The sequence below is a fragment of the Python bivittatus genome, unplaced genomic scaffold (assembly GCF_059951505.1).
Source record: "Python bivittatus isolate LINGU-HERP-01145 unplaced genomic scaffold, Pbiv_v1 ctg000480_np1212, whole genome shotgun sequence".
NCBI classification, from domain to species: domain Eukaryota; kingdom Metazoa; phylum Chordata; class Lepidosauria; order Squamata; family Pythonidae; genus Python; species Python bivittatus.
This window is the reverse complement of record NW_028277075.1, coordinates 106,686,824-106,703,459: the sequence shown is the minus strand read 5'-3', so window position 1 is coordinate 106,703,459 and position 16,636 is coordinate 106,686,824. Positions and strand designations below refer to the sequence as shown.

The window sequence follows — 16,636 nt, the reverse complement described above, 5'->3', positions numbered from 1 at the left end:
TCTTGTTTGTGCCAGTCTTTTAGACACTTATAGATCACTATCATACTTACATTTAGTCTTCTCTTTTGTAAGCTAAACATGCCCATCTCCTTTAACCATTCCTTATAGGTTTTGGTTTCTTGTTCACTTACCATCCTACTAGCTCTCCTCTGATCCTGCTCCAGCTTGTCCATGCTTACTTAAGGTGCAGTGTCCAGAACCAGATACAATACTTTAAATGTAGTCTAACCAGCAAAAAGTACAACTGGAAATATTACCTCCTGTGATATGGATGCAATGCTTCTCTTTATGCAACCCAAAATTGCATTGGACTTTTTTGTTCATATTACTCCTGGATTTTTCTTACACACTGCTGTGAAGCCAGGTTTCCCCAATCCTGTAGCCATGTACTTTCCTAACCAGATGTAGAATGTTATACCTGTCACAGCTAAGCATTATCATTGCAGTACTCAAGTCTGCTGTGGTCATTTAAATGCTGATTTTGTTCTCTAGACCAATCTACCCTAGTATTATTTGTAAATTTCCATTCCATCTCTAGATCATTCATAAAGATACCAAATAGCACTGGGCTAAGTATAGAGCCCTGTGGGATTCTACCTGATACCTCCCTCAGGGCAATGCAGAATAATTTATGAGCACCCTTTGGGTGCAGTTGTTCAACCAGCTGCAAACCTATCGAAGTACAGTACCATCCAGTTCACATTTAGCCATCTTGCCTGCAAGGATATGAGAGACCTTCTCAGACCTTTACTAAGATCAAGGTATACTATATCCACGGCATTCTCTTGATCAACTTTTTTTTGGCAAATCTTTGCTGGCTCCTAGTACTATAATGGCAGCATCCTTTTCTAAATGGTTGCAGACATGCCACTTGACAATTTGTTTTTGCACATTCCCCAATATAGATGCTAAATTAACTTGTCTATAGTTCTTCTTTCTTCCCTTTTTTAAATAATAAAATCTATCAAAATAAAAAGAATCTGAAATATTACAAAAATTGGCTTGAAATAGAAGAATAAATTGTAATAGCTATAAATACAAAGTTCTTCACTTAAAAACAAATCAAATGCACAAGTATCAGATAGGGGATACATGGCTTGGTAATATCACCTGTGCAACAGAACTCAGAACAGCATTTGACTTTAACTTGAATATGAGGCAGCAGTGGACGTGGCTGCAAAAAAGTCAAATGCAATTTGAGGCTACATCAACTGAAGTACAGTTTTCAAATCATGAAAAATAATACTTTCATTTACTCTGCATCGGTTAACAATTCAAGAGTTACTCTGTGAGTGGATGGCCATGTACACTGAGTACATAAATTAATAAACAATATTATGTCTGCATAACAATTAGGTTCTGGGCACCGTGCTTTAGAGAACTGGACCAGAGTCAGAAAAATGCAATGAGCATGATAAAGGAAATTAAATCCTATGAGACTGAAGGACTGTTAGCCCTGCAAGGTAGTTCAGACAAGAAGCACAACCAGGAGTACTAGCTCTATCTCTATTGTAAGGCTACATTAACAGAATCCTGCAAAACTGAAAGTATTTCTCTCCTCTTTTCCTTTTAGCCTCCGGAAAACTAGAAAGGGTTCCTTCTGAAATGTTTCCCATGCCCTTCCTCCTTCTGTGGGCTGAGATACTTTTTATATGCTGGTTGTCTGCTGTGGCTTTCCCTCCTGTCTCCCAAGGTCATTTCCACATATCATTACAAGGACCAGAAAAAAAAGAATGAGGTAGATATGATAGCACTCTTTGAAATATGTGAAGAAATGTCAAGACTCTCTCTTCCTAAAGGACACAATACAGCGGTGGACTCCCCTTCACAGACTGGATGGGGATTTACTGTAGCTGCTTAAATTTGGATTCCTGCACTAAGAAGGGATTGGTTATTGGTCTAAATGCCCCTTCCAACTGTGTAACTGCATATTCTTATAATTCAAAACAATACAGAATACAATAAAACAAAACATATTAAATAGAATAAGGACATTTTGTATATAAATAAAAAATACAATGCTCACAAATATGGAACAGTACCATTGTGAGGTATCAAATGGGAAGGGAACTAAACATGTTTTCAACACACAAGTAAACTGTAATCGCTCAAAGGAAGCTTGTATCATGAATATGAGGCAATTCATGTTTTCCCAAGATATCTCTCTCCGCTATGCCTTTCTTAAACAGGCTAACTGTAAATAGAGACCCTTAATAAGGAGACAGAAACAAACTGACAGAATCAGTACAAGTCAGTAATTTTCCGCAATGCCCCGAGGGTTCTCCACACAGAAAGACTGAAAGTATTACAAAGCAACCCAGCTAAATTCTTCTCTATGCCTTAGTTCCTATAGCAACAAATTCTGCAGGCAATGCCAAGTTTGCCTAAGATGAATAAGCTAGAAAATAGGTCATCCAGCCTCTTTTTGCCAGGTTTTTCTTCTAGCATCAACAACAATAGCTGAGCTTCTCAACTTCCTGGCTGATAGATGGCACTTGCAGGCAGCATTAACAGATAGAACTTTATTATGATTCATGTTCAGTGAAACAAAGTAATGTCTGTGCAACGATTTTACATACTACAAAAGATTTAGCACACAATGTTGACATAACCTGTTCTCTATTGGCATAGTCTTCTAAGAACTTTTGTATAACATGCCTCAGATCAGAAATGTGGTTTTGTGTTCTGGGAACCCAATTTTCCATGGAAAATTTTCCATTTTATGCAAGTTTGACTATACTAAAATTGTACGATGCTTGCTTTTCAGGTGATTATTAAAAAAAACAAACATAAAAATACATATTATTCTACATCCCAATACTGTTTTCAGTGTTCTCACTGAAATCTTTTTTCTCCCCATATGAAAGCTTTTGGTTTCTTTGAGTATAAGGTTCAAACTATAGACAATAGGTTAGATGTATTTTTTTGCACATCAAACAACACTGACTATAAACCTGTTCAAGCTATGGATATTGGGGCAAACATGGTTACTTAAAACATACCCATTTTTGTTGGAAAAGTTTCCAATTCAAATTTTTCAGGAAAACTCACATCCCTCACAACCCCTCCTGGGAACTTAGCTAGCAAAGGGACATAATTTTATGGTACAGTATACATCTCGGTAATGCAAGCAACACAGCAACATGACTCTTTCTACCTGACAATTCCCACATGGACAACACTGATCTGTTCAAAGTGCTTCCCTGAATCTTATATCCAAAAGATTCAATTGGATTATACTTCTCATGTAAAAAGTTCTCATGTAAAGACTCTTCTCTAATTCATCCCTAATTTGTTGTTTTATTATCTCTTTAGTTTTTATATACAGTCAGGTCCAGAAATATTGGGACATCGACACAATTCTAACATCTTTGGCTCTATACACCACCATAATGGATTTGGAATGAAACAAACACAATGTGCGTTAACTGCAGACTGTCAGCTTTAATTTGAGGGTATGTACATCCAACTCAGGTGAACGGTGTAGGAATTACAACAGTTTGCATATGTGCCTCCCACTTGTTAAGGGACCAAAAGTAATGGGACAATTGGCTTCTCAGCTGTTCCATGGCCAGGTGTGTGATATTCCCTCAGTACCCCAATTACAATGTGCAGATAAAAGGCCCAGAGTTCATTTCAAGTGTGCTATTTGCATTTGGAATCTGTTGCTGTCAACTCTCAAGATGAGATCCAAAGAGCTGTCACTATCAGTGAAGCAAGCCATCATTAGGCTGAAGAAACAAAACAAACCCATCAGAGAGATAGCAAGAACATTAGGCGTGGCCAAAACAACTGTTTGGAACATTCTCAAAAAGAAGGAACGCACCGGTGAGCTCAGCAACGCCAAAAGACCCGGGAGACAGCGGAAAACAAGTGTGGTGGATGACTGAAGAATTCGTTCCCTGGTGAAGAAAACACATTCACAACAGTTGGCCAGATCAAGAACACTCTCCAGGAGGTAGGTGTATGTGTGTCAAAGTCAACAATCAAAAGAAGACTTCACCAGAGTGAATACAGAGGGTTCACCACAAGATGTAAACCATTGGTGAGCCTCAAAAACAGGAAGGCCAGATTAGAGTTTGCCAAATGACATCTAAAAAAGCCTTCACAGTTCTGGAACAACATCCTATGGACAGATGAGACCAAGATCAACTTGTACCAGAGTGATGGGAAGAGAAGAGTATGGAGAAGGAAAGGAACTGCTCATGATCCTAAGCATACCACCTCATCAGTGAAGCATGGTGGTGGTAGTGTCATGGCGTGGGCATGTATGGCTGCCAATGGAACTGGTTCTCTTGTATTTATTGATGATGTGACTGCTGACAAAAGCAGCAGGATGAATTCTGCAGTGTTTCGGGCAATATTATCTGCTCACATTCAGCCAAATGCTGCAGAACTCATTGGACGGCGCTTCCCAGTACAGATGGACAATGACCCAAAGCATACTGCAAAAGCAACCAAAGAGTTTTTGAAGGGACAGAAGTGGAATGTTATGCAATGGCCAAGTCAATCACCTGACCTGAATCCCATTAACCATGCATTTCACTTGCTGAAGACAAAACTGAAGGGAAAATGCCCCAAGAACAAGCAGGAACTGAAGACAGTTGCAGTAGAGGCCTGGCAGAGCATCACCAGGGATGAAACCCAGCGTCTGGTGATGTCTATGCGTTCCAGGCTTCAGGCTGTGATTGACTGCAACGGATTTGCAACCAAGTATTAAAAAGGGAAAGTTTGATGTATGATTATTATTCTGTCCCATTACTTTTGGTCCCTTAACAAGTGGGAGGCACATATGCAAACTGTTGTAATTCCTACACTGTTCACCTGAGTTGGATGTACAAACCCTCAAATTAAAGCTGACAGTCTGCAGTTAACGCACATTGTGTTTGTTTCATTCCAAATCCATTGTGGTGGTGTATAGAGCCAAAGATGTTAGAATTGTGTCGATGTCCCAATATTTCTGGACCTGACTGTATCTGGGGGTGGGGGTGTCACAGCACCTACAGTGAATCGTAACAAATCTTTACATCCACTAGTTTGCTCCAGGAAACTAGCTGTCATGTACTGGCCCCTTTTCTACTTACAGCATTACATTGGAAACACAGCATGACACCACTAAAATACTTTTTACAAATTTAGATTACACTCTTTTTAAGATTTGAAGTTCTCATAGAGGCACTGTCATTTTTATCTGGAATATTGTCAGAGCTGCAGCCACTTTATATATTCCTGCTGTAGGAAATAATTTTTAAATTGCCATGTCAGATCTTTCTGCCATTTTGGTAAAATGTTCTAACTGTCCCTCCAAGTACCATTGGACATAAAAACTACTAATAAGTGTTTGAAGGCCTAACCTATTCAACAGATCAACAACAACAACAAAAAATCACTCTGCTCTTCTCTCTGGCATTTCTGTTTATCAATTTTGGATAATATTCTGTTGTAATGACAAAATTAAAAACAGTTACTTTAAAATGGAAGATTCGTCGTATCACTGCTGATAAGAACACAGCAACAACTGATACATCTGAAAGCTGCTAGACAAGGGATTGCAATTTATTTATTTTATAGTTTTATAGCTCACTGAACTCAAAATACTCTGGAAGGCTTATAACACAATAACATTTTACAAACTACAACAGAAATAAACCAAAATAATGAAAAACAACAGTAATAATAATTCTTCCTTAAGATGGACACCAATAAAATTACCTAGAGTTGAAGACTCATTGAAATAAAGCTGTTTAAAAATCTAAAAACCACAAGGGAATAAGCTTTACAGACTTCTGGGCTAAAGAGTTCTAAAGAGTGAGGGCTACCATAGAGAAGGCCTCTCACCTCAGCCATATCACCCTCACTCCAGGGAATACTCATCACGTGGTCACTATTTGTGACTTCCTGCTGGCTTCCCCATTGACTTTGCTTGTAGGAAGCTGGCAAAGGTTGGAAATGGCAACCATGTGACTGTGGGGACACTGCAACTGTCATAAGTATGAGGACTGGCCGCTGAACAAGTGGTCATTAAGTGAGAACCACCTGTATTTTTTTTTCAAGGCCAATTCAAACACGATAGTCTTCAGTCTATTGAAAGGCTGCCAAAACTGGTTTAGTAAGGCACCTCCTTGTGCAGTCACATATGAAGTCCAGTTACCATGTTGCCATCATATGTTCATGCACAACCATCTCATGCAAGAAATTTGCCACTATGGATCTTGAACTTTATCACCTTTAACTAGGTATCTGCTTCTGATTCATCTGATTATTGTCTGCACCCTGACCAAACTCACTTTCACCATGTATTTACTTCTGTTCCAATTCAGTGGACATTTAGCTCCACAGGTCTTGACAGCCCAGAGCCAGTCTCTGCTGATGTTCACACGCCTTTCTATATGCCTGCATTTTACTAGATGGCCATTAACAATGTGGTTAGCTATTAGATCAGATATAGGATTTATCTTTAACTGAAATATGTATGCAGGGGCCTTTTCTTGTCTTTTTTTTTTAACTTTAGCTCTACTATATCTTTTTCTGTCATTCAAAACTACAAAATATTTCAAATAATTTTTAATTTTGCTCCTAATTAATGAAACCACTCATGACTGGATTCAGAATGGCAGGGTACAGTGGCATTAAAAGGAATAGTATAGTGAGAGAATTTGTATTGTACTCTCATGCTGGCTTTAAGAAATTGCATTCCATCTGAATCAGGCATGCCATTAATATTTTGTGGGAAAGTAAATATACCTGGTTTTATTTGCATATTCTCAGATCCCACTAAGAGCTGTAATGATGGAAATGCATGAAAATAAATTTTAAGGCAACTTAGGTTTTATTATCATCTGAAAAAGCCAAACTTGCTAATTACTAGAAGGTGTACTGTATAATTCTAAAATCATGATTAAATTAGATCCTTACCCATAATGAGGTCTTTACCTACAACCCACTTCTTTATAAGAAATTTTCAAATGCGGAATAAGGCAACATTAACAGTTTAAGCACAAAATAATTACACCATGCTTCTCTTGCCAACATTTCAAAAAATTACCTTTCTTCTTTGTCCAAAGTTTTCTTCTCTGCTGGACTAATCTTTTTTGGTGGCACAGTTGGAGTCACTCTTCTACATATTTCTTCAATGATGTGTTTGTTTAATCTGCTTTGAAAAGCAGCTTTTAATAAAATCCTTTCTACAGCAGTCATTCCATCCCCATGAAAATATTTTGGGTTTTCATGTTGAATTAAAGTATCCATGTCATCTAACCAAGGAGGATAGTAAGAGTTTTGCTTTCCTGACAGTTTATGATGAAGCTTAATAAGCAAAGACAATATGCTCTCTTTGATTTCTAAGATAGCTGTTGTTAGTTGAGGAGTTGCACCAGGAGCAGACCATTTCATTGAAGATTTTGGTCGAACAGCCTGACTAGCTTCAGTAGTATTGCGATTAATTATCTCCTGAAATTTCTTTCGACGCTCTGCAACCAAACTGAACACTTGTGCAGTCCCTGAATTCTTAAAATAAAATATAAACATTGTATCAGATAACAGAACCATTTTTAATAAAACATTTTAGCAGCAACAACAAAACATCAATTTTTTGTTGCTCAAAATTTGCTCAATCTGTTGGTTAATTTCCTTCAAAAGAATTCTTATTTGCTATTTTAATTTAATCTAAAACACAATGAAACTGGCAACTGAAAAATGCTGTAATCTGAAAGGCATGGTTTATATATAACATTAAACCATAATGTTGTATGCTTGTGCTTGGTTTAGCAGGACATGGAAACTAACTTGTAACAGTTTAGCACTGTGTGTAAATCAGGCCATAATAGCTGATTAAACAATGCTTTTTCAAAAATCCTAGCTAAGCATTATATGCAAATGCAACTAAAATGAATTACATGCTCTGTAAGACTAATGTGCACATAAGTCTCTCAACTGCTACACCAGATAATGCAGTCAGGAGAAGGATCAGATGGTCCTATCCCATCTTTCCCTTCTGGAGCAAGCCTTCTACATTTACACTGATCTAATCCATAAGCCAAGCTTTGATTGTATAAAGATTCTAGCTGCATTTGCATGCACTGCTAAACATGGTTTATTGAAGAAGCTAGGAAACTACTCATCTTTTGGGTCATTTTGCAGCATTCCAGGACCAAAAGATATTTTAAAGTTCTCTAGCCAGTGCACAGCTGCTAAACTTCCAAAAGTGTTTGGTTCTTCACAAAGGAAAACAAGCCTTAAAACTAAAGAAGGTGCACCTGACTCTTTTGCTGTTGGCTGCCTACTAGGTGGTTAAAACAATCTTGTTCAGAGGAGCTTTTGAACTGTAATGGTAACATTGAGCTGCCATTTCTGGATGTTCTTTCTTTTTTGACCTGGATTTGACAACATGGATATGTTTGTGTTCTATGTTTCATGGAAATTTTTAAATGTATATATTTGTAAATTGCTCAGAATCTTGAGGGGGTGGTAGACCAGACAGGAAACACAACCAGATGAGCTAATTCTACTTTATTGTAAGGCTACATTAAAGAATCTTGCAAGTCAGAAAGTACAATTCTCCCCCCATCTCCTTTACACGAGAAATCAGGGAGGGTCTCTTCTGAGCCTCTTGCCCCGCCCACCATCTAGCTATGGACTATGCTGTCTCTTATCTGACTGTTCCCTAGGCAGCGTCTATGGGCCCAGTATCTCAAGGTCATTCCCACATACCATTACAGTTGGCTTGGTAGGCTGTAGAACAAACTATTCAATCAATCTGTTGAACAGCTTCTTTAGTTTGCCATGTAGCAAATGTGTATTTTTAACATGTAACAAGGGGAAAGCTGAACAGCAAAATTATTAAACATTAGCAATACTTCCAACAAAAAGTCACACATACTCAAACAAAGCAAGCTAGCATATATTCCATTAACAGGTTACCTATTATTTCTGGCAGCTGGCATAATGAATTTGGAGCCAAACCAAAGGACTACACTCATACATCTTTTAATATAATCATCAGAATATTTCAAGGACTACTGTTTCTCAGTATTCTGAAAGGATTGTGGATGTGCAATAATGTTAGGGTCAGCATAGTTAAAGCAACATTGCATCAGAATACAAAATACACACAAATCTACCTCTCTCTGGAGTCCTTTAAATCGCCTTGGATTCTGGTAAGTTGGAGGAAAAAGGAGGATATTAAAAAATCCCTAAGAATCATATTGTTAAACACCATGTATATAGACAGTTACAGAGAAAAATATACTTTAAGCAGAGCTTACTTGAACTCCTTATAAAAAGATTAAAATCTGAACTTAAACACCTAAAATTACTACAGTAACCCAGAAAAAGAGGTTTCAACTTTACCTGAGAGGTCGCTAAGCCATCAGAGCTTGTACTTGCAGGTGGTTCTCTTTTTACCTCTGGCGCTGTCTCTGGTACTCGTACCCGCACATAGTTAATAAAGTGACGCATGTTAGACACCAAATTATTCCCTGGAAACCAACTATCATGGCAACGTTCTTGGCCTCCCATGGAATCCTAGTGTATCAACCATAACACATGAAACCAGGGATCAACATAGTAGGATGCAATCAGAACAAATGATGAATATACTTTAAAAATTAACTTTTATCAACTTCAGCATGTAAAAAAAGCTAGTTCTTTATTTAGCCATGTAGCTAATTTAATAACAATAAAAACAAAGACCAATTCTAAGGATATTTATTTGAAAAACAGTATGTTCAAGATAGAAAAGAATTTATACTTATTCATGCTGTGCAAAACATTTGGAGAGACATCCTTAAAGTGGCTGTGCCTTCCAAAGATTTAGCATGGCTACGTCAAAGGTCTTGAGAATTGTCCAGGATACACTTCTCTTAGGACTGCTAACAAAGTGAAGTCTCCAAATGGGTTGCATAGCCCTAACCTGTATTATCCAGCTTTACTTTTCTGACCTAGTTTTACCAGGTCAGAAAAGCTTTACTCAGAAAATTTGGGCACATGATTCTTTTACTACATTCAAGCATCATATTATCATCATAGATTTTTCTTTTAACTTAATGTGAATATTATGTCTTAGCATTTTATGTGAATCAGGTTATTACGGCATGTTCAATCCACCATTTTTAAAAAATCCTAACCTAGTATTATACATAAATGCAACTCCAAAAAACTAAGATAGCAATCCTACAGACTTCATACTTCCATATACCAAGGTCAGCAACCTTTCCTGGCTGTCATATACATGTTCTTTGTAACTCTTCAAAGCGGTCTGTAATTTACTGCTATTCCTATACAGTGGTACCTCAGGATACGAACTTAATCCGTTCCGTGACTCTGGGCGTATCCCGAGTTGGTCGTAACCCGACGCAAATTTCCCCATAGGGTTCAATGTAAATCCGGTTAATCCGTTCCGCCCTCCGAATTTGGTCGCACCCCGAAGCAAATTTTCCCATAAGGTTCAATGTAATTACTGTTAATCCGTTTTGGCGTCCGCGGACCACGCGTCAGGGGCGGGAAAATGGCTGGGCGCCTCACAGCAGGGCGGGAAAACAGCCGGGCGCCGCACGGCAGGGCGAGAAAACGGCCGGGCGCCGCGCAGTGGGAAAATGGCCGGGCGCCGCGCAGTGGGGCGGGAAAACGGCCGGGCACCACGCAGCGGGGCGGGAAAACGGCCGGGCGCCATGCAGCGGGGTGGGAAAACGGCCGGGCGCCGCGCAGCAGGGCGGGAAAACGGCTGGGCGCCGTGCAGTGCGGCGGGAAAATGGCCGCGGACCATGTGTCCGGGGCGGAAAAATGGCCGCGGACCATGTGTCAGGGCGGAAAAATGACCGTACCCCAAGGCGGAGTTCGCACATCGAGGTAAATTTTTGCGGCCGGAGCTGGTTGTAACCCAAAAAGTTCGTTAGTAGAGGCGTTCGTATCCCGAGGTACCACTGTACTATGTCTCGTAAGTGGAAACTGAGAAATAACTTGCACAAGACTGGCTTGGCAAAAATGCTCATTTTTAGCTGACATGCTATATTACCTCTCTTATGAGCTTACCTTCAACCTTTAAATCCATTGATCTTTATTCAATGAGAGAAACATATAAATGTCTAAAAGTAAAATGCATCACAAGGGCATAGACTAGTACATATTTGAGTTTTCCCGTGTTGCAGAAATAGAACTAAAATCACACCGCCCATACCCATAAAAAGGATATTAGCAGATGAGGAATAACCCCAATTTTTGCAAATAGCACAACAATTTTGTTGGAGTGATTAAAAACTCTCCCATATTAATTCAGTAACGCGAATATAGGTTGATTTGAATGGGGATAAATCAACAAATGTGGCAAAAGAAAACAGAACAGAATGGTGGGAACAGGAGAATGTGTGTATGAATGAGTAAAGGAATAATGTAAAATTTCCCATGGGTGAGTAGGATACTTTCATGTTCACATTAAAAATTATTTTTAACATACCCTCACAATTGAAGGTTTAATTTCTCAATGGAGAACTTAAATTTCATGCAACTGAAACTGGGTCTTCATTCTAGGCACAGGAGAAAACCCAAAAATGGACAAAGAAAGCACCTACAGAAACACACACTCAGTGGGCAGGGAATATGGCAGAATGTAAGATGAAGAGGGGAAGAAAGAAAAGTGGAGAAAAATGGAATGGAGCGACTGGAAGCCTGAACAAAAGCATCACACTCTGCATCATTTCAGTGTAAGACCCATTTGCTTTCCATCTAAGAATGCTTTAATTAGCACTTACTTCTTCATCAGATTCCTGCTCAGAAGAATTCTCTAGTCCCAATTCAATCAAATATAAAACCATGCAAAGGACATGTTCTGACAAATTTTGATGGTCCATTAATATCTAAAACAAAATAAAGAAATACATTGTTTTTTCACTCACTAAACTTTTCCAATTTAGACTTCAGGGGGAAAAAAAAACTTCCCATTCAGAATTCAATAACTGAATGTATGAATAATGTTGGCACTTACATGAAACCTCAGCCACAAAAGAAAAATCTTGTATTGTAAGAATATGTATACTTTTTTTTTTTTAAAAAAAGAGCTAACTGAAAAAGTACATATACACTAGTAAACTTAAATATATGTATTTGTGTTCAGTTTCTCCTTTGGAAACACAATTGAAAAGAGGAAAAAATGTAACTTAATAAAAAGAGGTAATGAAAACAATACTTTTCACACAAAACTTAAATAATTTGAAAGTAATTTTTAGTTTCAAATTCTTGATCCCAGACTTTCCAATAGTACCTTATAGAGTAGAGTGAACAGTACAATGTGTAAAGTTTTGCAATGCAAGAGTTTCATGAGTCCTTTATAACTTGGGTGCAAATGTGTTCGTTTCTTATAGGGAGGCCAAGGATTTCCATGGACTTTTCCACTCTGTTTTAAACTGTAAAAGAAGAAATTCTACACTGAATGATCTACTTGTAAGAATGAGGAATAATATACATTTGAATTTGAACAACTTTTAAAGTTATTAGTATCTTTATTAGGGGTGCAAGAGTTAGAGGAGAAAAAGGAATGGAAAACTGAGGAGAGAAGAAACCCAAAAGGTTGACTTCCAATCTGATTTTACTTGGCCTGAAGAAACACATTATTCAATTCACTAAAAAATGAAAAGGTTATATATTTGTGAAAGATGGCAGGTGATACATCATTTTGACATGTCATTTTAAGAAACCAAAGCAGTAAAAACAGACATCAACTCTGGCTCGGAACCATACAGTATATTTCATAAAATTTTTACCAGTAAAAAGCAAAAAGTGTACATTTAACTGTTCTGTACCACCCTAATAAGGGGTAATGTGACATAATCTGTAAATAAAGCAGTTTTTCCCTGGCTAAATTGAAACAGTATATAAATATTGATTAGCTTTTAGAGCTTATCCACACCAATGGATTTTCTCTTGACTATGTCCCAGGACAATTGAGTCAATATGCAATACTGAATCCTGCATATATTCACAGATTATTGCTCTAGTTCTTGGTTTGAACACAAGAAAGATCCCACTATATTAAAAAGCAGACTGCAGCTCTTCCCAGTTTGTTCATCCAAATTTGGCACTAACAGAAAACCCCAATATAGGGTATCATAATTATTGTTACTCTTTCTGATGCAAAGTGTATAATTATCTATGTTTCATAAACACAAGAAGGGATAATTTGGCAAGTCTTCTCCTTAGACTTGCAATGGTGATAAATTAGCTGCCCCACGCCTTAGACAATTTATTATTTTAAATGTACCAATCCCCTTTCCAAAAAAGAATACTTTTCCTGAATAAACAGGATACTGCCGCTAATGACCCAGTGTTAATACATAAACTAAACATTCATACATTAGCTGAAGATGGCCAATTTTAATTGGCAAGCCTATATTAAAGAAACTTTTTTTTTGTTCTAAGTAAATATTAAAGAAGACTCTCTCTTTCCATCCACCATAATTTACAGCTTTTGTTTTGTTTTCTTGTCTCCTTCAATTTTTCTATAAGGCATCTAAACAGAAACTTTAAAAAATTAATTAAATTAATTCACCAAATAGGTAACTAGCTGGCTAGCTAGATAATTCTTGCTGATTCCAAATGGTCAACAGCTTCCTATTTCTGTTCTATAACAATCTTTCTTTCTCATGACTCAGAATATATTCCACTTACAATGCTGTATATCTATCCATTGCAGACTGTACATCTCTGCGATAAACAGTTCGGAGAATTACCATGACTGGGTCAAATTCCTCATCCCAGACCTCAGCTGTTGGAAAGAGGCAGAAATATCTAATGTTAAATTATGACTTCATTTTCATAATTTTGTTATTCATAATATGTACAAGTTCATAATTTAATTTTAAAACAGTATTTATATGTGTATAGTATTACTGTGTGTGTATATACTTGTGTGTCTATGTGTAAATATATCTATATCTATATCTATATTGATAGAGCAGTAACAGAATGCACTTGGCTTTTCTCACAAATAACCTCTACTATCACAACCTTTCTTCCTTAAGATTAAAATGGAACAATATTATCCATTCTATTAATGTTTTTTTACATGTCAAAAGTCACCATATCACTTACTTGTTTAAATCAAGTGATTAGGAAAGGAAAAGCACATTATCATTCAATTATATATCATATAATTAAAACTATGTAACTAGTGTTAAAAATGAAACAGAAGTATTTCTGAGCTTGCAGAATGCCTGAAATAAGTTGCAAATGTACATTGATACATTTGATCCTACCTTTAGGTGTGTACATTCCTTGCTGCATGGAACCCCCTGGCTCAAATACAGGGGCTTTAAAATCAGCCACAGCAGACAACATTGATTCAAAACTTAAACTTCCAGGAATAATGCCACTTTTAGGATTAGGATTTTCTGGAATGTTACCATTGGGTTAAGACAATAGCGATCATTATGAGAATTTTTTCTGTAAAAAGATTTGCCTATAAACATTGTATTTAACTGTTTAAGGGGAAAAAGCTATCACCATTAGCTTGTGCAAATGCTGAATTTCACCACAAGAGGTCTCTATTAGATCATAAGATTTGAATCCTATTTTAATTTTACATTTCACTCTTTTATGGGAATTACAGGAATTAAATTTGTACTACATCTTTAAATACGGACATTTACATCACTAGAAGAATAATGGTATACTGCACCCTTCTGGTTCTTTGTATACATTACATAACTTTTAAACAGATTTAAATATGTTTCAAACAACCAATAACATAAAATATAGTTATTGCTTATTTGCCTTGGTCCCCTCTATCCCTACTCAAAATGCAAGGCCCAGTGAAGAAGAGGCAATTTGTCTAAATAGCAAAATATATAAGTTTTAAATCTCGTGTCCCTCCTTTAGAAACAAAATGTGACAGAAGGGAAGATAAAGTGTGACAGATTTCCAACACTACACCAAAGCTAGAAAGATTTGTCTTGCTGATAGTATTTTGCCAACCTGGTAATAAAACAAAAGTTTAAGGTTTATTCCAAGAATAATGTGATTTTTGTATGTAAAACTTAGCCACAAATAAGGATTAACCTGATATAGCTAACACAAGTTCAAAATAGTTTTATTTGAAAAACAAATGAAAGCAGAATGCCTGAAATCATATATCAAATAATTTCATATGCCACAAGGATATAAGGTCCAGTAGAGAACTATGAGTTCTGTCATTCATGCAGAGCTGAGCTACCATTTCAGCTCTTAAAATCTCATCATCCGTCATGCCTAGAAAAATTGAAATGGAAATTAACATAATCACAAAGTATGAAATAAAAGATTGGTGGCTGGTGTGGGTCTTCCGGGCTGTGTGGCCGTGTTCTGGAAGTTTTGTTTCCTAACATTAGGAAACAAAACTTCCAGAACACGGCCACACAGCCCGGAAGACCCATACCAGCCATTGTATGCCGGCCGTGAAAGCCTTCGACAATACAAAAGATTGGTGTTTGATATACAACTTTCCAACTAAATAATAAACCTGTTTAAAATGGCCTATCCATCCATCCATCCATCCATCCATCCATCCATCCATCCATCCATCCATCCGTTTATTTCCTGGCACAGAGTGGTGGGGGAGTTGAAAAAAAAAAGAATGAAACTCTTAAGGAATGCTTCCCATGTTTAAAGTATAATGAATAAATCCAAACTTTAATATAACATATGTGTATGATGTTAATGTTTAACCACTCAAGCCCAGTCCTATGTAAGAGGACTTAATTAGAAGTAAGTCCCATGGATTCATTTAGGGTTATTTTTGGATAACATACATAATAAATAAAATATACAATACATAGTAAAATAACATTCTCCTCAATCTGATGCTAGCATTCTGAAAAAGGGGGAAAAAGAAGCTAAGCAGCCAGTGGAAAATAATCACTTTAATTTCAAGTTATTAGGGCATCTTATAGTTAATACATTATATAATTATTGACTTAAAAAAAACTTACCAACAGTATTTTTAAAAAAATAGAAACTCAAAAAGCAACTGTTACCAAGCCTGGGGCCTTGTGTTTCAGCCTATATCATAGTTATACTGATTGTGCTGGTTAGATTTATCTTAGCTGCTATATTTAATATTTATTCTTTTTGTTATGATGTTTTTTACTGCTTTCATTCTCTGTTATCAGCCCAGAGTCATATGTTTGAGATGGGTGGTCATATAAATTGAATAAATAAATAAATTGATCAAATGCCCAAATGATTAACTTATCTACTAACAACAAATCTCCACGCAAATTGGAATACTTCAAAAGAGCTTTTACAAATACAATGCATATACAATATAAGAATAAAATGCAAATTCATCTGATCATCTGCTCCAACACAAGCCGGAATTTAGCTAAATCATCAGAAACAAATGATTTCCTTAATAAAGACAAGGAAAGATAAAAGCTCAAGTAAAGAGCAAATGTTAACCACTTGCCATTACAAATCATATTTCCAATGAGACTCTGAGGAAATAAGTATAGCAAGAAAAGCCAATCTATTTTTTCTACAGATTGGAATTGGGATAGAGCAGAGGTAACCCTAGCTCTACAATCTGGCTGAGGCCTGGAGAGTGGAGCACAATGGCAGCAAAGACCCCATCCCCCCAAACCAGAAAGAAACACTGGATCTGGCTAATTCTGTT

The 16,636-nt window shown here is 37.0% G+C and overlaps 1 protein-coding gene across 4 annotated transcripts in view; it reads right to left on the bottom strand.

The window, feature by feature from the left end:
* Positions 1-16,636, bottom strand: part of UBR3 (ubiquitin protein ligase E3 component n-recognin 3) — a 114,201-nt gene that overhangs the window by 52,427 nt on the left and 45,138 nt on the right. For 2 of the 4 annotated variants that reach the window (XM_088146714.1, XM_088146715.1), the window contains exons 17-24: positions 15,149-15,234; positions 14,244-14,385; positions 13,657-13,753; positions 12,254-12,395; positions 11,745-11,849; positions 9,349-9,522; positions 9,120-9,152; positions 7,046-7,506 (exon numbers count right to left, since the gene is read on the bottom strand). In XM_088146714.1, the coding sequence (XP_088002840.1) occupies positions 7,046-7,506; positions 9,120-9,152; positions 9,349-9,522; positions 11,745-11,849; positions 12,254-12,395; positions 13,657-13,753; positions 14,244-14,385; positions 15,149-15,234 (1,240 nt within the window). The remainder of the gene's footprint in view (positions 1-7,045; positions 7,507-9,119; positions 9,153-9,348; positions 9,523-11,744; positions 11,850-12,253; positions 12,396-13,656; positions 13,754-14,243; positions 14,386-15,148; positions 15,235-16,636) is intronic. The other 2 variants (XM_088146716.1, XM_088146717.1) reach the window with 1 other exon arrangement.